The sequence below is a fragment of the Cervus elaphus genome, chromosome 2 (genome assembly GCF_910594005.1).
Source record: "Cervus elaphus chromosome 2, mCerEla1.1, whole genome shotgun sequence".
Classification (NCBI taxonomy): domain Eukaryota; kingdom Metazoa; phylum Chordata; class Mammalia; order Artiodactyla; family Cervidae; genus Cervus; species Cervus elaphus.
In genome coordinates, this window is record NC_057816.1 from 18,668,150 (window position 1) to 18,685,019 (window position 16,870).

Consider the following 16,870-nt stretch of genomic DNA (forward strand, 5'->3'; position numbering starts at 1 on the left):
GCCCACCCTTTCCCTGTGGTCTCCAGCTCAACCCCTGGCGCAGACACGGGGGGCAGGGAGCAGAGCTCAGGCTTAGCACTTTTTATTCCATATAATACCTTCCTTTGTTTAAGGATATTTTCCATTCTGCAATGCCCAGGAGAGACCCAAATTAGACTCCTCTGGGCACAGAAGTGTTACTCTACCCGCCACACCCCCCCCCCTCCCCCACCCCGCTCCTTTCTCCTTAGCTGTAGCTGAAAAATAAATAAATAAGCAGAATTGAGAAGTAGGTGAATCTGGCCCAGGACTGCTGGGCGGCGGTACTGGCTTCCCCGAAGCCACGCCGTGATCTCGGTGTAACTGCACACAAACCACTCATAACGTGTTGACGTGAGCGCTTGTTTATAGAGGGAAAGGATACGGCAGGCTCAGAGCAGGTCTGATGCAAGCATTGGCTTAGAAACATGGCAGTGGACTCTACCAGACCGTGTCACCCAAATATATGCTGCCGAAGCACCGCTTCCCTCTCGTTAGCACCCCAGGGCAGCCAGGTGTTCGGGTGTCTCAGTCGGCCTCTGATCAGTTACAGCTCATCTACACAGCATTTCCTTGTTTCCAAAGGGCTTGAAAATACGTTTTCCTTTTCTTAAGTTATGAAATTATGATAACACATTTACAGGAGACTTGGACAATATAGAACAAAGGTACATAGAGCTCCACTGTGTAATTATTTTTTAAGTAGATAAATTAAGATTCTTTAGTTGCAGTTTCAATATCAAACTCTCAAAAATTAATAGGATGAATAGATAGAAAAGTTTGCACTGTGAACCAGTCCGTTTGGATTCTAAAAGCATCCCTGGGACACAGGAAGGGCATGTCCTCTTAGAGTGAGTCCTTGTCTCTGTACAATGAGGACCAGTCAGGTGGTTTCCTCAGCATCACTTGTTTCCTTAAACCTGGGGCTTTTCAGTCAAACTTCCCTTCCTGTGTTCTTTGTGTAGTGATATGGACTCATGGGGGAGCTTCTGGCTTTGTTGTTGTTCAGTCACCAAGGCATGTCTGACTGTTTGTGACCCCATGGACTGTAGCACGCCAGGTCTCCCTGCCCCTCACCATCTCTCGGAGCCTGCCCAAGTTCATGTCCATTGAATCGGTGAAGCCATCCAACGGTCTCATCCTCTGTTGTCTTCTTCTCCTCCTGCCTTCAGTCTTTCCCAGCATCAGGGTCTTTTCCAGTGAATCAGCTATTTACCTTCCTGCAGAGGAATCATACCAGTGAATTTAGGAGAATGAGAGCGTAATGGAGTGAGTTTGAGAACATCTCACCCCTTGTCAAGGGAGATGGAGCACTGTGCTTCTGCAGATCCTCCAAGAGCTGAGCGTGATGTTTGTATTGAGGCTACAGCTTTTGTTCTGTGATTAAAGTAAAGCAACCCAGTGCTGAAAAAAACATAGCTGTTCTGGGTGGGGTGGCAGGCCAAAGGTACAGGGGATGTTTCAATCTGATAAGCTGCTGAAGCAGAGTTTAATCATTTTATCTCAGCTGGGAACTGTTTTTCTGTGCAGGCATGAACTTGTTTTCCCAGCAGTCTCTGCTCCCAACAAGCTATCAAATACCCGAGGAAAAACCCAAACCAGCCCCCTCTGTCTGCATCTGATTCTTACAGTGAAATGTAATCCGACTGTTCCATACAGTAGTCAGGCTCTGCCACCAGATTCCAGGGCCATTAGGGGATCCGCAGGATCACTTTCGTTCAGTGGAGAAGTTTCTTTGCTTGGTTACCTTCATCTGCATTCTACTTTCATTCCTACGGAGCTTGGCACCCGGACAGAACTTTGGTTATGTGATTCTTCTGTCATATTTCACCAAGTAGAGTCACCTTCCTAGTGTCTTATCTGGGCCTGAACTTGAAATCTGAGGGCAACGGAAAAACACCAAACACCAGGTATCTGTTGGAAGAAGAGGCTCTGAAATCTACCTGCTTGGACTTCCCTGGTGCTTCAGTGGTTGGGACTCCACACTTCTGGTGCAGGGGGCTGGGGTTCAATCCCTGGTTAGGAAACTAAGATCCCTTGTGTGGCGCAGCATGGCCAAAAATAAATAAAATAGCAATAAGAATAATAAGAAAATAATAAAAATCTTCCTGCCTAAAACGATTGTCCTGTGTTTCTGAAAAACTTTGGACCTGATCTGTTTGAATATTGGCGACTGATTTTGGTAAATTCCCAAGGTGTGGGGAAGATCCCCTGGAGAAAGAAATAGCAATCCACTCCAGTATTCTTGCCTGGGAAATCCCATGGACAGAAGAGCTTGGCGGGCTGCAGTCCATGGGGTTGCAAAGAGTCGGACACGACTGAGCGACTAAACAACAACAACAATAAGATGTCTTCAAGCCTTGGAGGCTGGCGGCACACGCATGCATCAGAAAGAGGGTGGATGCCTTCCCAGCCCTTCGAGATTACTCATGGGCGTGCTTTCCAAGATATTAAATCCCCCTTTCCAGCTACTGAAATCATAAACTTAGCCATACTTTGGTGAGCTCATCTGTAGACAAGGCTCCAGTCAGGGGAGGCTCAGACACTAGCTCAGTTAGGGAACATGCAGATTTTCTCTCAGAGGGACTGAGATCACTGTGGTCCTCGCCTCCAGGGTCCTCTTCTGCTGAGCACTGCTCGCATGCTGACCTCTTTGTCCCCTTCCTTCCTGGTCTGTTGCAGAGGATGTGAAGCCATACCAAGTTAATGGAGTCAACCCTCCCTACCCAGAGTCCCGCTATACCTCGGATTACTTCATTAGTAAGTTCTTTTCGGCTCCTCTTCTCTCTTCCTGCTCACTGTGATGGGAATTTAGGAAAGGAACCCTGTCCTAGGCCATCTCAGGCTCCTGCCTACAGAAAATAATAGCTTCGGACATGTAGACTCTTGGGGACTTCCCTGGTGGCCCAATGGTTAAGACTTCATCACCATCCAATGCAGGGGGTGCAGGTTTGATCCCTGGTTGGGAAGCTAAGATGCCATGTGCCTCGTGGCCAAAAACCAAAACATAAAGCCGAAGAAATATTGTAACAAGTTCAATAAAGACTTGAAAAATGGTCGATAAAAACAAAAACCTTAGAAAACATGTAGACGCTTGCTTATGTGCTTTGTTATTCCTGCCAAGCACAAGGTTTCAACCTGTTGCACTTTTTATTCCCCTGCGTGCTCACACTGGGGTCTCACTGATACCTTCAGCGTGACAGATAGTCACAGAGAGACTGTGATTTACTTCCCTCCTGTGGTCCTGTTTGACCCTGGGCCATGTGGTGGCCAACAGAGGTTCAGGTCAGGGATTTTGATCTTGTTCTTTCCTTTTTGCTAGTACATAGAGAGCGTTCCCTTTGAAATCTTTCCTCCAGGGCATGCTCTGCAGCTTCGGGTTCTGTCTCTGAGCAGAAAGCCTTGTCCTCCTGGTGCCCGATCCCTCACCAGGTTGCAGGAATGGCCGGAGGAAGAGAATTAGTGTAGGGCTGGGCTTATCTGATGGCTTTGCTTTCAAAGGGTGTCTTAAGTAGGTTTGTTTTCGCTTTATCGTTTTACTTCATTATGATCTGTATACTCACAACAATGAATTTGTTGTGAGCTAGAAAGGTTGGTTGTGTGCTGTCCTTGGATCTTCATCACAATGCCCTGGGGAAGATTGCCATCATCCCTATTTTAGAGATGAGAAAATTCAGTTAGAAAAGGGAATTGTCTGTCAAGGGCCATGGCCCTTAAGTAGTGGAGCAACATTGAAAACCCAGGCCCTTTTTACTTCAAGTATTTGTCTTTTATTCCCTAAGGCAGTCAACTTGGTCAACATCATGGGGCCGTTGTAAATGGGAAGGGAACAGCCTTTTTTCGGTACTCACCTCTCCTCTCTCCAATTGCACACTCTGTGTTTCCAGGCTACGGTATTGAGCACGCCCAGTGCGTCCCTCCCTCGGAGTTCTCCGAGCCCAGCTTCATCACAGAGTCCTACCAGACTCTCCATCCCATCAGCTCGGAGGAGCTCCTCTCCCTCAAATATGAGAACGACTACCCCTCGGTCATCCTCCGGGACCCTCTGCAGACGGAGACGTTGCAGACTGACTACTTTGCCATCAAACAGGAAGTGGTGACCCCAGACAACATGTGCATGGGGCGGGCCAGTCGTGGTAGGTCACATTTCTGCTCTACAAATTTCTAAGAATTGCCTCACTTGGTGTATTTCCCAGGTCCCCCCCTTTTTTTTTTGTTTCCTCCCTCACTGTTAGCCACGGGCATTCCTGAGTTTTTCCTTTTCCATCTTAAAATGTCTAGCTGTTAAGGAACTTTGTGTCATGAAGTCTTAGCCGAGGCTTTCATGATGACAAAGACTGTGGGTCTATGGTGGAACTGAAATCCGGCAGGAAGATCAGTCACATTTCTTAGTTAGGTACGACATTTCACCAAATAATAACTTTAGGTGCATGTGTGCTTTATTTTCCTTGAGAGGATTTTGCTTAAGGAGGACACAGTCACATAAAAATGATTCTGTGAACCCTCTCGGAGAGAATTGATCTCCGCACCGTCCTGGTGTTCGGATATTCCCGAGTCAACTTGGTGTCTGATGACCTCTGCTTCTCAGCCTGGGCTTCCCAACCTCCTGTGACTTCTTTGGTTTGGGAAGATAGAAGATGGTTAACCAACAGCTTATTTGGAACCAGTCATCAGCAGTGTGGTCTAAGTGTGTATTTAGCTAGAGGACCAGGGAAAGAGGTGGCCAGAAGCTTCCAAAACTAGATACTCTCTCTTACTGCCGTGATTGTTATGACAAAGGTAACATATTCATTGACAGTGAACTACAGGGTTCTGAATAGAGCTGACTGACCTTATAAAGCCAAAAAAGGTTAAATACACTCAACTTTAAAGATGAGGACCTAAACACTCAGAGACACAACCTATCTAGTGACCTGTCCAGACTGTTTGCTCTGATAGAAGGACAGTCCTGTATAAAGACTGACTTGTTCATCGGGGAAGAACTAGCTGATTTGTTGTTGTTGTTGTTGATATTCTGGATGTTACCTTTTATCCAAAATGAAACAGAAATAAGACATGATTTCAGATATTATAGAACTCTTCCTAAAATCAGAGTAAATTAGGTTTCAGAGAAAAGGGAACAGAAGCCCAGAAATGTTAGGTGACACATTTTTATTATTATTATTATTATTGAGTTTAAGTGTCCTGAAATTTTCTAATTCAAGTATACAGAAGCTTACCCAGGTTCCTGCCAGTCCTATGATCTACTTTTCTGCCAAATATTTGAAATGATGCTACAGATCACTCACAGGAGAACTGGCTTGACTGTTCTGATGGATAAACTGGAAAGAGTTACAGACAGCAAGAGGAGCAGGAGAAAGTCTTTCCAAGTGGTGCTTGCGAGGCCTTTGGTCATAGAAGTCAGGCCCGACCTGCCCCGCAGTGATTTCTGCTCAGTGCTGACCCCGGTCCCTGTCCTGAGGCCAAGACCTCGCGGGCCTCACATTGTCAGCTCCTTCGAGTGTCCAGGCTTCCACTTCCTCCCAGCAGACCTGCGGAGGGAAAGTCCCAGCAGAATCGGAGCCTGTAATCTGCCTCCTTAGGGCCACGGGCTGTTTGTGTTTCAGACAGAAGGGGATGGGTGGGACCAGCTTTACCTTCCCCTTTCTTCTTTATTTTTGGGTGCAGGTCTATTTAAATACTTAAACTCACATGTGCACCTTCTTTCTCAGGCGGGTCACAGCAACAGAACGCCTGTCTTTCTCATGGGGCTTTCTGTGAGTGTGCAGTGAGGCTGTGCATGCGCGCACATTGTGTGTGTGTGTGTGTGTGTGTGTGTGTGTGGTGGAGGCCCAGCCTCCTGTCACTTTGGGCAGGACTGTTGCGGGTTGTTTTCCACTTGTGTCTGGCTTTGCTTTGTGTAATTGGCCTCTTCCCTCTCCTTCTCTTGGTTCCTGCGACCCCAGATGAAGGATGGTGGGCCAGACGGTGAACTGCACAGAGAACAGGAAGGCTTGCTCTCTGGCCTCTTTCTCCTTTGCTCACACCAAGCGTCTCAGTACACAAACTTGGGGGCAGACCGTTTTGTTCACGGTTGCTTTTTTACGAGTGAGAAGTGCTGCAAACAGGACGTATTCCAGCGGGGTGATTGACTCTGCCATGGCAGGGTTGGGGTAGACTGAAAGCATCACTGTTAGTTGAAGATGATGAACAATAATCGCAGTGTTCCCAGATTGCATTAGGGTAGACAGAGTGTTTCTATTCCACTTCCTTAGACTCAGAGAGCTGTCTTCTTTGTGCTGGTCTGTTGAGTGGGCTGCCACGGGGCTCCCCCACCTCTTGTTTTGGGTGCCCTGAGGTCTGTGTGGTGGGGTCAGGGAGGTTTGCAAGGACCTTGCCGAGACATTTCTCAGGAAAGCTGGCCGATGGATGTCTTAGAAGACACGAGCTTCCCCGCCTCTGAACACAGTAGCCTAACTGAGCGACTCATCTAGTTGGAACCAACCCATTTGGGGAGAAAAATACCCGTAAATGAAGGTTCCCAGCTCTAGGATTGTGAAAGAGAGCTGAAATGAAAGCAGCCTCCTGCTATAAACCGCAGTTCTCAACAGAGTTGCATTTGGCTCATGTTTGAGAGGCTGCCAGGGGGCGGTTATGGCCTTGTTCAGTGTCCCTGCTTACTGGGGCTCCTTGGAGCCTCAGCTGTCCAGCGAGTGGAAATTCCAGCTTCCACACCCTCCAGATATAAAAATGACTGACGGAATCATCTTAGGGACTTTTGAGTGTAAATGCAGGGGACTTGCTGGGGTGTTCCTCATGGAAATATAAACTCTTTCTTAGGCTTTTGGTATGTTTAAGATGGACAGCTTTTTATGGGAGGCCACAAAATTTCCTGTTCTGTTGAAAAGAGGGTGCTGCATTCTTGGTTGGGGTCTGTTTTCTTGAGACTTTTAATGTGAATTTCTGGAAGGGACAATCCCTTCTTTTTAAAGTTTTTTTATTTACAATATTTTTGGGGAGTATAGTTGTTTTATAATGTTGTGTTAGTTTCAGATGTACAGCAAGGAGAATCAGTTTATATATATATATACACATATATCCACTCTTACTCTTTTCCCATGTATTAACTAGATGATACTAGAGTATTAACTAGATGATAATAATAATAATAATAATAATAAAAAGTTGCAAATATGACCGTGGACTTGGCAGATGGGGCCGACAGCTCTGAGGCTTTCTGGGGATTGCCGTTCTTTGAATGAGTGGTTGGAAGAAGGAATGAGATGAAGCAGATAACTAACTATATTTTTGTTCCAAGCAGTGTTGGAAGGGATAAGAGGTTCAGGAAATTTACAAGAGTAGATAATGCAAAAATTACATATTTAACTTCTTTTATCTGGGGTTAAAAATCTTTTTTGGAAGCGATATATCTTCCTTCCTAATTACTGTATATTTAATTTTGGTTTGGACACCAAAATTAAATATTTGAATTTCATTGTCTTAACGAATTTCCTCTGTTGTGAAGGGGAGGATACACCAGAAACTTACTAGTATTACTTTGTATATATACCAGCTTTCTTCTGGGATTTAAACGTCAGAGTAGGCCAGCTAGCCTTGACTCACAGGTATTTCCGCATGCACATTTGTCACATCCTTTGGCCTCTTGACTTTGCTGGACTCAATCAGCCATTTAATCTCCCATGATTTAATTGAGGTTGCCTGGAAAGTATCTGGAAATAAAACATAAAAAATATTCCTGTGAGCCTTTTCAGCAGTTAGCTGCTTTTGTTTTTGTCCCCTCCGTTTTCAGCCTCCTTTTAAATGGCATTTTTTGCCAATGGAAATTTCTCTAGGAGCTATTATGCAATCATAGCAGCTGTTTATAACCTGGTTTGGGAAATTAATGAACTTGCATGATCTTGTGGTCAGTTAAGAATGCCTTAAGCAACTCACAGAGTAAAGGATTTCTGCCATTGCTACGGACCTTAACTCTTTAATCAACTTCTTTGTTTTTTTTTAATTGCCTTCGTTTCCCTAATAAAGCACACATTTCAAGTACAGATAGTGCTTGGTAAAGAATATGGATTTCTATTTAGAAGAATGATAATGTTTTCTTTTTTAACCTCCTGGAAAAAAAAGATCTCATGACTTGTTTTTCTATTTGAGAAGGCATAGAGGCAGTATGATGTACATTTCAAGAGTGTTTGGAAAAAAGGCTAAAAAGTAGTGTTTTACTTCCAAGGTCAAGGAAGGTCAATCCTCCTAGTGTAATGGAATTTTTTTTTTTCTTATGACCAAAATATTTTGCCAAATGGAGCCTTTTGAAAATCTCCCTGGCTTGAGTTAGGGTAGAGGGTGAGTTGAGCCTGATGCAGCTCAGATTTCTTCATCCACTCATTGGGTCTAACTCATCGGCCAGAAATCTCGTCATAACAGACGTGTTTCTCAGCCTGTAGGTTTCTGGTTCTGGAATTCTCGTCGTTCCAAACACTGCTGTCTCCCCCTGGCAGAGATGAGTAGCAACACCCGGCTCCCAGTCTCGGTCCTAGGGGCTCTGGAGCAAGACCGGGACTGTGCAGGGGGCTCCTGTTCCCCGGAGCAAACACGCGCACCTCCATCCCCGCCGGCCGCTCCCTCTCTCTGTCTGTCGCTCCTGCACATCCTCACCGAGAGGGTTTCACAGTGTCTCTTCCCATCCCTCCTCCCCGCCCTCCTCCCTCCTCCTCCTCCTCCTCCTCCTCCTCCAGGTAAGCTCGGGGGCCAGGACTCCTTCGAGAGCATAGAGAGCTACGACAGCTGCGACCGCCTCACCCAGTCCTGGAGCAGCCAGTCGTCTTTCAACAGCCTGCAGCGCGTCCCCTCCTACGACAGCTTCGACTCCGAGGACTATCCAGCCGCCCTGCCCAACCACAAGCCCAAGGGCACCTTCAAGGACTATGTGCGTGACCGCGCTGACCTCAATAAGGACAAGCCCGTCATTCCTGCTGCGGCCCTGGCCGGCTACACAGGTAGGATGCCTGGCTTCCTCCCACCTGCTGGGGTGGGCTCCCTGGACACTTCTCTGCTGTCCCCAGCCCCTAAGGTCACCCCCTTTCTTTCTGGGGGAGACGTAGACTCTGAGAGGTTGGGTCAGCCTCTCAGGCCCCTCTGCAAATAGCCATTGGGTTTTGGAAGCAAACCGTATCATTCTATTTCAAGGGAGTCTTTCCAAGAGAGCGTTAGAGAAACTGATATTTTGGACCTGTAACTAGGGGAAGGGAAATCTGTCGATCCGGTGCTTCTGGAAATTCTGCCTTCTGGCCTAGCATCAAGGGGCTTCGCCGCGCCTGCTCTTGGAGGTCTCTCTGAACACAGAGCCAGCAGCAGCATCGCTCAGAGCCATCAATGAATGGGTCTTCTCCCTGGGCTCATCCGCAGTAGAATCCTCGTTGTCCGGCAGGAGTACAAATGGGAAAAGCGCTCTCAGTCACCCTGCACTGGCTAGATCCTGGGCTCTAGAGGAAACTTTTCTTCTCACTGAGCTTTATTATTGACTTTTTTCCCCCAGGACTGAAAGTTGTAGTCATGGTGAACAAAAGAAAGATCGTAGAGAAAGGAAGGTGTATGTTGAGAGCTTGGGCTTTGATTGAGAATCTGATTATAGAGCAAAATGATTCATTGTCCAAGCGAGGTGGGGCGCAGAGTCTGTGTAACCTGGGAAGGTTTGAGGAGTGTATCTGAGAACTGTCCAAGGAGTAGGAATATATTAATGATCAGACGTTTTCTGGAAGATTGTGCCTGTTCAGTCTCTTCAGTCCAGCACTTTGTGACCCCATGGACTGTAGTCCACCTGGCTCCTCTGTCCATGGGATTCTCTGGGCAAGAATACTGGAGTGGGTTGCTATGCCCTCCAACAGGGGAGCTTCCTGACCCAGGGCTCGAACCCCTGTCTCCTGCAACTCCTGCATTGCAGGCAAATTCTTTACTGCAGAGCCACTGGGGAAGCCTGTAAGATTGTAGTATTTTCTAAAAATCAGAAATTGTGTTGTGAGTGGAGCTTGTTTTAAGCTTCGAGTGCACAGTGCTGGTCTTGGCCTCTCTTGCAATTTATCTACCCTGGACGGGCCACCATGTGGGGACCCCTTGTGTGGATGAAGACAGACACCTCAACCTGCATTTCTAGAGAGGTGTCTATCTGATCTTAAGACTGAGCTCTATCCCTGTTTTTGTGTGAGGGAAAACTCAAGGAAAACCTGCTGACCTTTGAGAACAACTCACATGCTTGGAAAAGTTCCTCCTCCTTCATGGATCAGGGGTGTTGCATCCCTCCAGCTCCTCATGCAGTTCAGTGCTCAGGAGTTACGTTTGGATTTCAGAGTAGTGACCAGGACTATATACAGAGTCATGGGCCAGAAAGGGGCTTAAAAGTCACCTACTTTTTTTTTTTCTACAATATTCCCCAAATCCTTGCTTGAGCATCACGAGTAGATGGGAAATCGCTGTTCTGCAAGGGGGCCAGCCCCTTCCTTTCTGGGCAGCAGACAGTAGAAAGTTTGTCCCTTTCTGTTAATGACATCTGGAATAAAGAAAGTATGTCAAGTGTTTTTCAGGTTGTAGGAGAGTGCTGTGTGTGCTCAGTCGTGTCCGACTCTTTGCGACCCCGTGGACTTGTAGCCTGCCAGGCTCCTCTGCCCATGGGCTTTCCAGCCAAGAATACTGGAGTGGGCCACCATTTCCTTCTCCAGGGGATCTTCCCGACCCAGGGATCAAACCTGCATCTTTTGCATCTCCTGCATTGGCAGGCGGGTTCTTTACCCCTGCGACACCTGGAAAACCGCTTATAGTAACGCTTAGGTATTTTGAGAACTGGGCTCCAGTTGGGTACACTGATGGAGGAAGAGAGAAAGTTTGCTTAGTTAGGAGGGGGAGAGGCAGAGGTAGCTGTGAAGTGAATTTGGGCTGTGGAGGTGGCAGGCATCTCTGAGTGGCTGTGTTTGCCTCTCTTCTTGTGACGCAAGTGCTGTCATTTGTCCAAGTGTAAAGGCTACCACCTCTCCTCCCCCTGCCACCCTGACTTCCAGGACCAAATACTCAATGTAGCTTCTCCTTATTAAAGTTCTTGCCTTACTCCCTCTGACATAATCTCGACTGTAACCACTGTCAGCAGGCATGATCATAATTCTTCTCCTGTAACAGTTTTCATCATTTTGTTTTTTGCTTGGTGTACAGTTCTGAAAATTTTGCTAGTTAAGGTGGTTTTGTGGATAATGACATTAAATATACTGACTTCCTAAGTTCTAAAGTTTGGGTTATGGCCAAAGAAAGCCTTATGATTTAAGTCAACCTACATGGAGTAAGATTCTGGTAAGGAATTGTGGCTACTCTACAAAAAGCTTAGAAGTTTCTAGAAATGGTGAAAGCCTGATCTCCACCTCAAATAGAAACTCTTCTGAAAAGGGCACGTGTGTAAGTTATTGGAGTCTCTTCTCTGATGGGAGAAGCCTGCAGAGCTCATAGTCTACAAGAGTGGTTTGAAGAGTTTCGGCTAAGATGATCTTGACAAGAATTATCTGAGAGTTGGAAATCTCTCCAAATGTCATAGATTCAAGGAGAGAAGGAAAAGGATGACGTGGAATTTTAAGACCTAGGAGTACGAATTTGTACCTGAAGACAGCCATCAGGAGAGCCAACACCAAAATGCAACCTGTGAGCCTTCTCACAGGTGGGCATTTCTCATCCAAAGCCAAACAGATCAGAACATCAGAAGCTCTTTTCAGGACAAATACAGGAATGTCCTGGAAGTCTGAGTTATGTCTGATGTCATCCCTTATTTGGGCTTCCCAGGTGGCTCGGTGGAAAAGAATCCACCTGCCAATGAGGAGATGTGGGTTCGATCCCTGGGTCAGGAAGATCCCCTGGAGAAGGAAATGGCAACTCCAGTAATTTTGCCTGGAGAATCCCATGGACAGAGAAACCTGGCGAGCTACAGTCCATGGGGTTGCAGAGGAGTTGGACACGACTGAGCACGCATGCACTTCTTTGGGTGGATTGTTTTAATGATTGCTTCTTCCTTCCATCGTTCTTCCATCCTTTTCTTCCTCGCTGTCGTTTCCTCTCTCTTTCTCTGTCTCTGTCTCTAAGGGAATAAAATATTCATTGAATGGAACAAAGGAGAAGACGATTATCAGTTAATGATCTCAAAAACTCATTTGAACTAAAATACAATTTTTAAAGTATCTTACCATTCAGCTTTTTCTTCTTTATAACTGGGGATTTTACTTTTCAAGCCATCTCAGATAGAGGTGCAAACAATAGCCCAGAAAACAGAAGTCCTCCATGCCTCCCCCAGCCCTAGCACACTGTGTGATTTTAGGCAAATTTACCTTGTACCCTCTTCTACTTTTAGCGAAGTGGAAGTGTCCCACCCTCTCTTGGTAGAAGATCTGTGAGCATGTAATTGAACTAACTCAGTTAATGAGACAAATGAGCACCAGACAAGTTGCTAGACGCAGGAGAGAAAGCTCAATCGTAACAAATCAATTATTTCAGCAGATGTTTCTGAGCACATTTTGAGTACAGATAAGTGCTCGTAGGCCTGGAAGGTTCACTATCTTGACGAATTCAAGATATTGTCATTGTCCTTAGACTTGAACTGGATTTTCTTATTGCTGTGGTTTGATGAAGGTCAGGATTTGTTTGGCCTGTGGTGTTAGTCACTCAGTCATATCCAACTCCCTGCCACCCCATGGTTGGCGTTTGGGGATTGGTCCAAATTTGGGTGGCTTTCTCCCCCTGCCCCCAACCCCTTTCGCCCCCTGCCCCGCCACATGTTCACTGTCTGGTAAATATCTCCTGTCCACAGTGAAAATTATATCTTGCCCCTCATTGTGACCCCTTATCATCTCAGATGCATCCTAGGGAACGGGCCAGGGAACAGAATGTGCTTCCCTAGGCCCCTCTACCACCTGGGAAGTGTTCAGTGACTGGAGTTCTTATAAGTGGGTCTCTGAGTCTATGCAGACATGCCAAGATGACCTGAAGTTCTGAAAAGAACTTCGGAGAGTGGAAATCATTGTACAAGTCTTGGCAAAACTCTTTATTGCTCATAAATATCACACCTATTTTCTATCTCAAGTTCTACGCTGTTTTTTTTTTTTTAATCTGTTTCCTTTAAATTTGCTTATTTCCAGGGTATATGTGGCCACACAGTAGGAGTACGTGTATACCTTTTATGTCACTATTATTTGACCTGAACTAAAGGATGTCTGTATAGATTCCCTGAACTGGGATGTGAATCCATTTTCCTGCCTCTGGGACCCCAGTTCTCTGTCCATTTCACCCTCAAAGGAATACATTTGACTTCTTCTGATGCTGTCTTAGTTACCGCACTGTAAGTGTGGAAATCAGTTAGAAACTGAATTTTCACATTCTCTTGCACAGTTACATTCTTCCTCCCAAGATAAGAAAATTGCATCAACCTTCATTGGGCTCCCATGGCAACTTGTTAAATTAGGTCAAGATGTGGGGGCAGATAACACGGCTTGAAAGCCTGCCTGTTAGCTGAGTTAAGAATACATCAAATGCAACACTGGCTTCCGCCAGAATGCACCTTACCTTGCTGGGACTGCTTATGATTATCAAACTGATACAATCAGAAAGCTCCATTTTCTTTTGTTTGAAGATACATTATGAACCCTATCTGATACAAAGCCATCTGAGAGAAGTGGCCCAGTGCTTTCTGGGTGTTTGATGGACCTAAACAAAATGCTTTCTAGATCCTTGACAAACATAGGCATCCCTGATTTTTTTTTTCTTCATTTTAGTAGGTGTAGAATAATATGCTGGATTTTCAGAGTATTGATCCCTTCCCTTCTGTCCCTCCAGGCTCCTTTTATCAATGACAAAACTGAGGCACACAAAAAATGACTTATTCCAGGCCTTCTGCAGGAAGGTAGCTCTTGAACTGAATCTTAAGTGCCAGATGTCTCACCTGAGTATGAAATCTTTCTGTCTCTTAAAGAATGAGAACACTCATTGGTTATCTCAGTTACTCCCAAGAGAGTAGATTAAGGGCCTTGTCCCTTGCTTGTCACTCATTAACACTCTGCAGGGGAGGGGGCGTGGCATGCACGAGGGGGTGGAGCTTTGGTCTCTAAACCACCTTCATAGAACTTCACTCCAGATGGCCAGACTTCAGTTGCTGCAGATAAGGGATTCTTTCCTGTCACTCCTGCAGTTGGTATAGAGCAGTCCTGCTGGTAATAGTTGTGTTGTCAGTGTGCAGGTGTGGCCCCAGCTTTGTGTTGCAATTATTGTATGAAGTGCTCAGGATCTCTTCTTTATCACGGAGCCTGGGCAGAGGCTACGCTCCAAGCCATTCATTACCTGTAATAAAATTATGATTTACTATGCTGTGCAGACTTATGAATAGCTGATCCTTCAGCCCCTGAAAGACTACATTTGAGACCATCAGGAATTCAACTTGCAAGGATTTTTGAGTGAGACATTGCACAAAGCGGTACCAGCCTTGTAGAAACGGAAGCTCTAGACAAGCCCCCGTTGCTTTTAGCTCGAGATAAACCTTCTTCTCATTTTGTAGATAAATTAGAGCCCGTCTACCCTCACACAATAACAGAGTCCAAGGGCCACACCCAAAACCTGGGCGTTCTGACTGGTCATTGAGTTGTAGGGTTCAAAACATAAAGCTACTGCTAAGACATGTTTTTGAGAATAAACAACGTTCCTGCAAAAGGAAGGGCTTCTAAGCCCTTCAGTTCAGAATGAAACCTGAGCTTGGGCAGCTTTACCTGAAATCACGGTTTTCTGAAGGAAAGCTGGATTGCAGAATCATCTCCGTGTCCTCAGGTACAACCCCCAGGGGAAGCTTCTCGTGTGAGCCTCAGTCACTGATGAGGAAAGGAGAGAGGGTCCCCAGAGCAGAAGAGGACTGTGGTGTGAATTTGTGCAGGAGATTTTAATTCTAGCCTACGTGCGCATGGAGATGTTATTAGGAACAACTTGGAGCTTTATCTTTGGGGGTGGAGGGATTATTCCCTAAGCCAGGTTCTGGAATATAATCTCACCATGTCAGTACTGCGGCAGTAAGGTTTTGAGTTGACTACAGTCTTTCCTGACATAAGCGTTCAACCCTGGTGCCCTTTTAGTGCAGTCCTGCCATTTACAAGGGTCCTGAGGTTCTCAGCCCAGGCCAAGCTGGCCTTGGCCTCAGGCTACAGGCTTACACTGTCTCAGGGTAGAGCATCCGTGGGTAGCGCCTGGATGGCTGGGAGGAGAAGAGTTTGCCAGTGAGAGAGGCAGAAACAGCATCTGCCCTTTCTTCCTCAGAGGCCCCTGTGAGTAGCGGGTTGTAGGAAGCCAGACAAACCCCCTCAGCCTACGTGGAGCCTAGCTACCAGCCAGCATCTCAGAAGCTGGGGAATTCTGATTCTCTGTGCTGTGTTTGGCGGTGGGTCTTCAGGGCGCTCATGGAATGTGAGTGGGCTCTCACTGGAGTAGCGAGTTGACATGTTGCTCAGTTGTGAGACTGCTGGGGAAGTACGTTGGAGCTCGGGGGCTGGGGGTCCCCGGCAGCTCCGAGGTGGAGGGATCAGAAGCCCCTTGGTATTGTTGCCTGCGTGGAGGTCCCACTGCCTCTGCCTCCTGATTGGTTGGCGTGGGGACAGTTGCTCCTAGTCATCTGCCACCCATGGAGAAAATCACACGTTGGGAGGACTCGGTCTTGCTGTTCGCTTTTTCCCTTCTAAACGGCTTTGAAGGTGTGGACAGGGAGGTTCCCTGTTTCTGTCAGTCGCCTTTGAAGACGGCAGCTGGCTGAGCCATCCCGGGGTCTGGACACAGCCCCGGTAGCTCCAGGAAGCTGCCTTTGGGGCAGAGAGACCCCTTTATACTGTACAAAGCAGATAGTAGACCCTGGTGTTTAAACCACCTGAAGTCTGTGGGTGCCTGGATTTGGAGTCAGGAAACTCACAAGGGGACTCATTTTTTTTTAGGGGACACAGCACCCCCTCCCCCTGCCAACTGCCTGCTTTCTGGGCATCTCTGGGTCTCCCATTTTCTGGGTGGCTGTTTCTTTAACAAACTCTTAACTCCATGCGGTAGAACTGGGAGGTGACCCTGCTGGAATGCCACTGTCTCCTCTTGGAAGCTCCACCTCTTGTGTCTTTGAAGCTGGTGTTTCCCCTGAGCAGAATCCAGCTCACGTGTTGCTGAGGCAACCACGCAGGTCCTGTTGGTCGTGAGCAGCTGGCCTGGAAACTCCCGCGGCCTCAGCTGCTAAGGGCTCTGCCAGTGGGTCCCTTGATTGCGCCCCTTGGCATCTCCTGGTTTCCTGGTTGCCTTCCCAGCTCGGGGTGATGTCGGACCAGTGGGTCCTCAGCATGGAGACTCATCCCATTCAGCAGACGCGTGGAGACTCCTTCCATTCAACAGACGCTACAGTCCACCCTTGAACACACAGGGGTGAGGGGCGCCGACCCCTGTGCAGTCAGAAATCCGAGTATAATCCCCAAACTTATCTGCTAGTCTACTGTTGACCTGCTAGCATAAACAGTCCACTTACACACATTTTGTGTGTTTTATGTACACCTACATGTATTTTATGCATTCCTGACCTCCCTTTTTTTTCTCTTAATGTTTTCATATTTCTAGGCTATGTGGTTTGTCTGAGTTGTTTTTTTTTTTTCCTTTTTTCAAATTGCTGCAAATCTACAAAAAATATTTTTTAATATGTTTATATTAAAAAGAAATCCTTGTATAGGTGGATCTGTGAAGCTCAAACCTGTGTTCAAGGGCCTCTGTGTATCCCTCCCTGTCCTCTTCCCCCTAAAGTGACTTTTTTGTGAGATGGGGTGGTTATCATCTCCCCATCTGCTAC

The 16,870-nt window shown here is 46.7% G+C and overlaps 1 protein-coding gene across 4 annotated transcripts in view; it reads left to right on the plus strand.

Moving 5' to 3' along the window:
* The window catches only part of ETS1 (ETS proto-oncogene 1, transcription factor), a 140,420-nt gene that overhangs the window by 106,851 nt on the left and 16,699 nt on the right, over positions 1-16,870 (plus strand). For 3 of the 4 annotated variants that reach the window (XM_043873432.1, XM_043873438.1, XM_043873449.1), the window contains 3 exons: positions 2,701-2,778; positions 3,906-4,154; positions 8,745-9,005. In XM_043873432.1, the coding sequence (XP_043729367.1) occupies positions 2,701-2,778; positions 3,906-4,154; positions 8,745-9,005 (588 nt within the window). The remainder of the gene's footprint in view (positions 1-2,700; positions 2,779-3,905; positions 4,155-8,744; positions 9,006-16,870) is intronic. The other variant, XM_043873444.1, reaches the window with a different exon arrangement.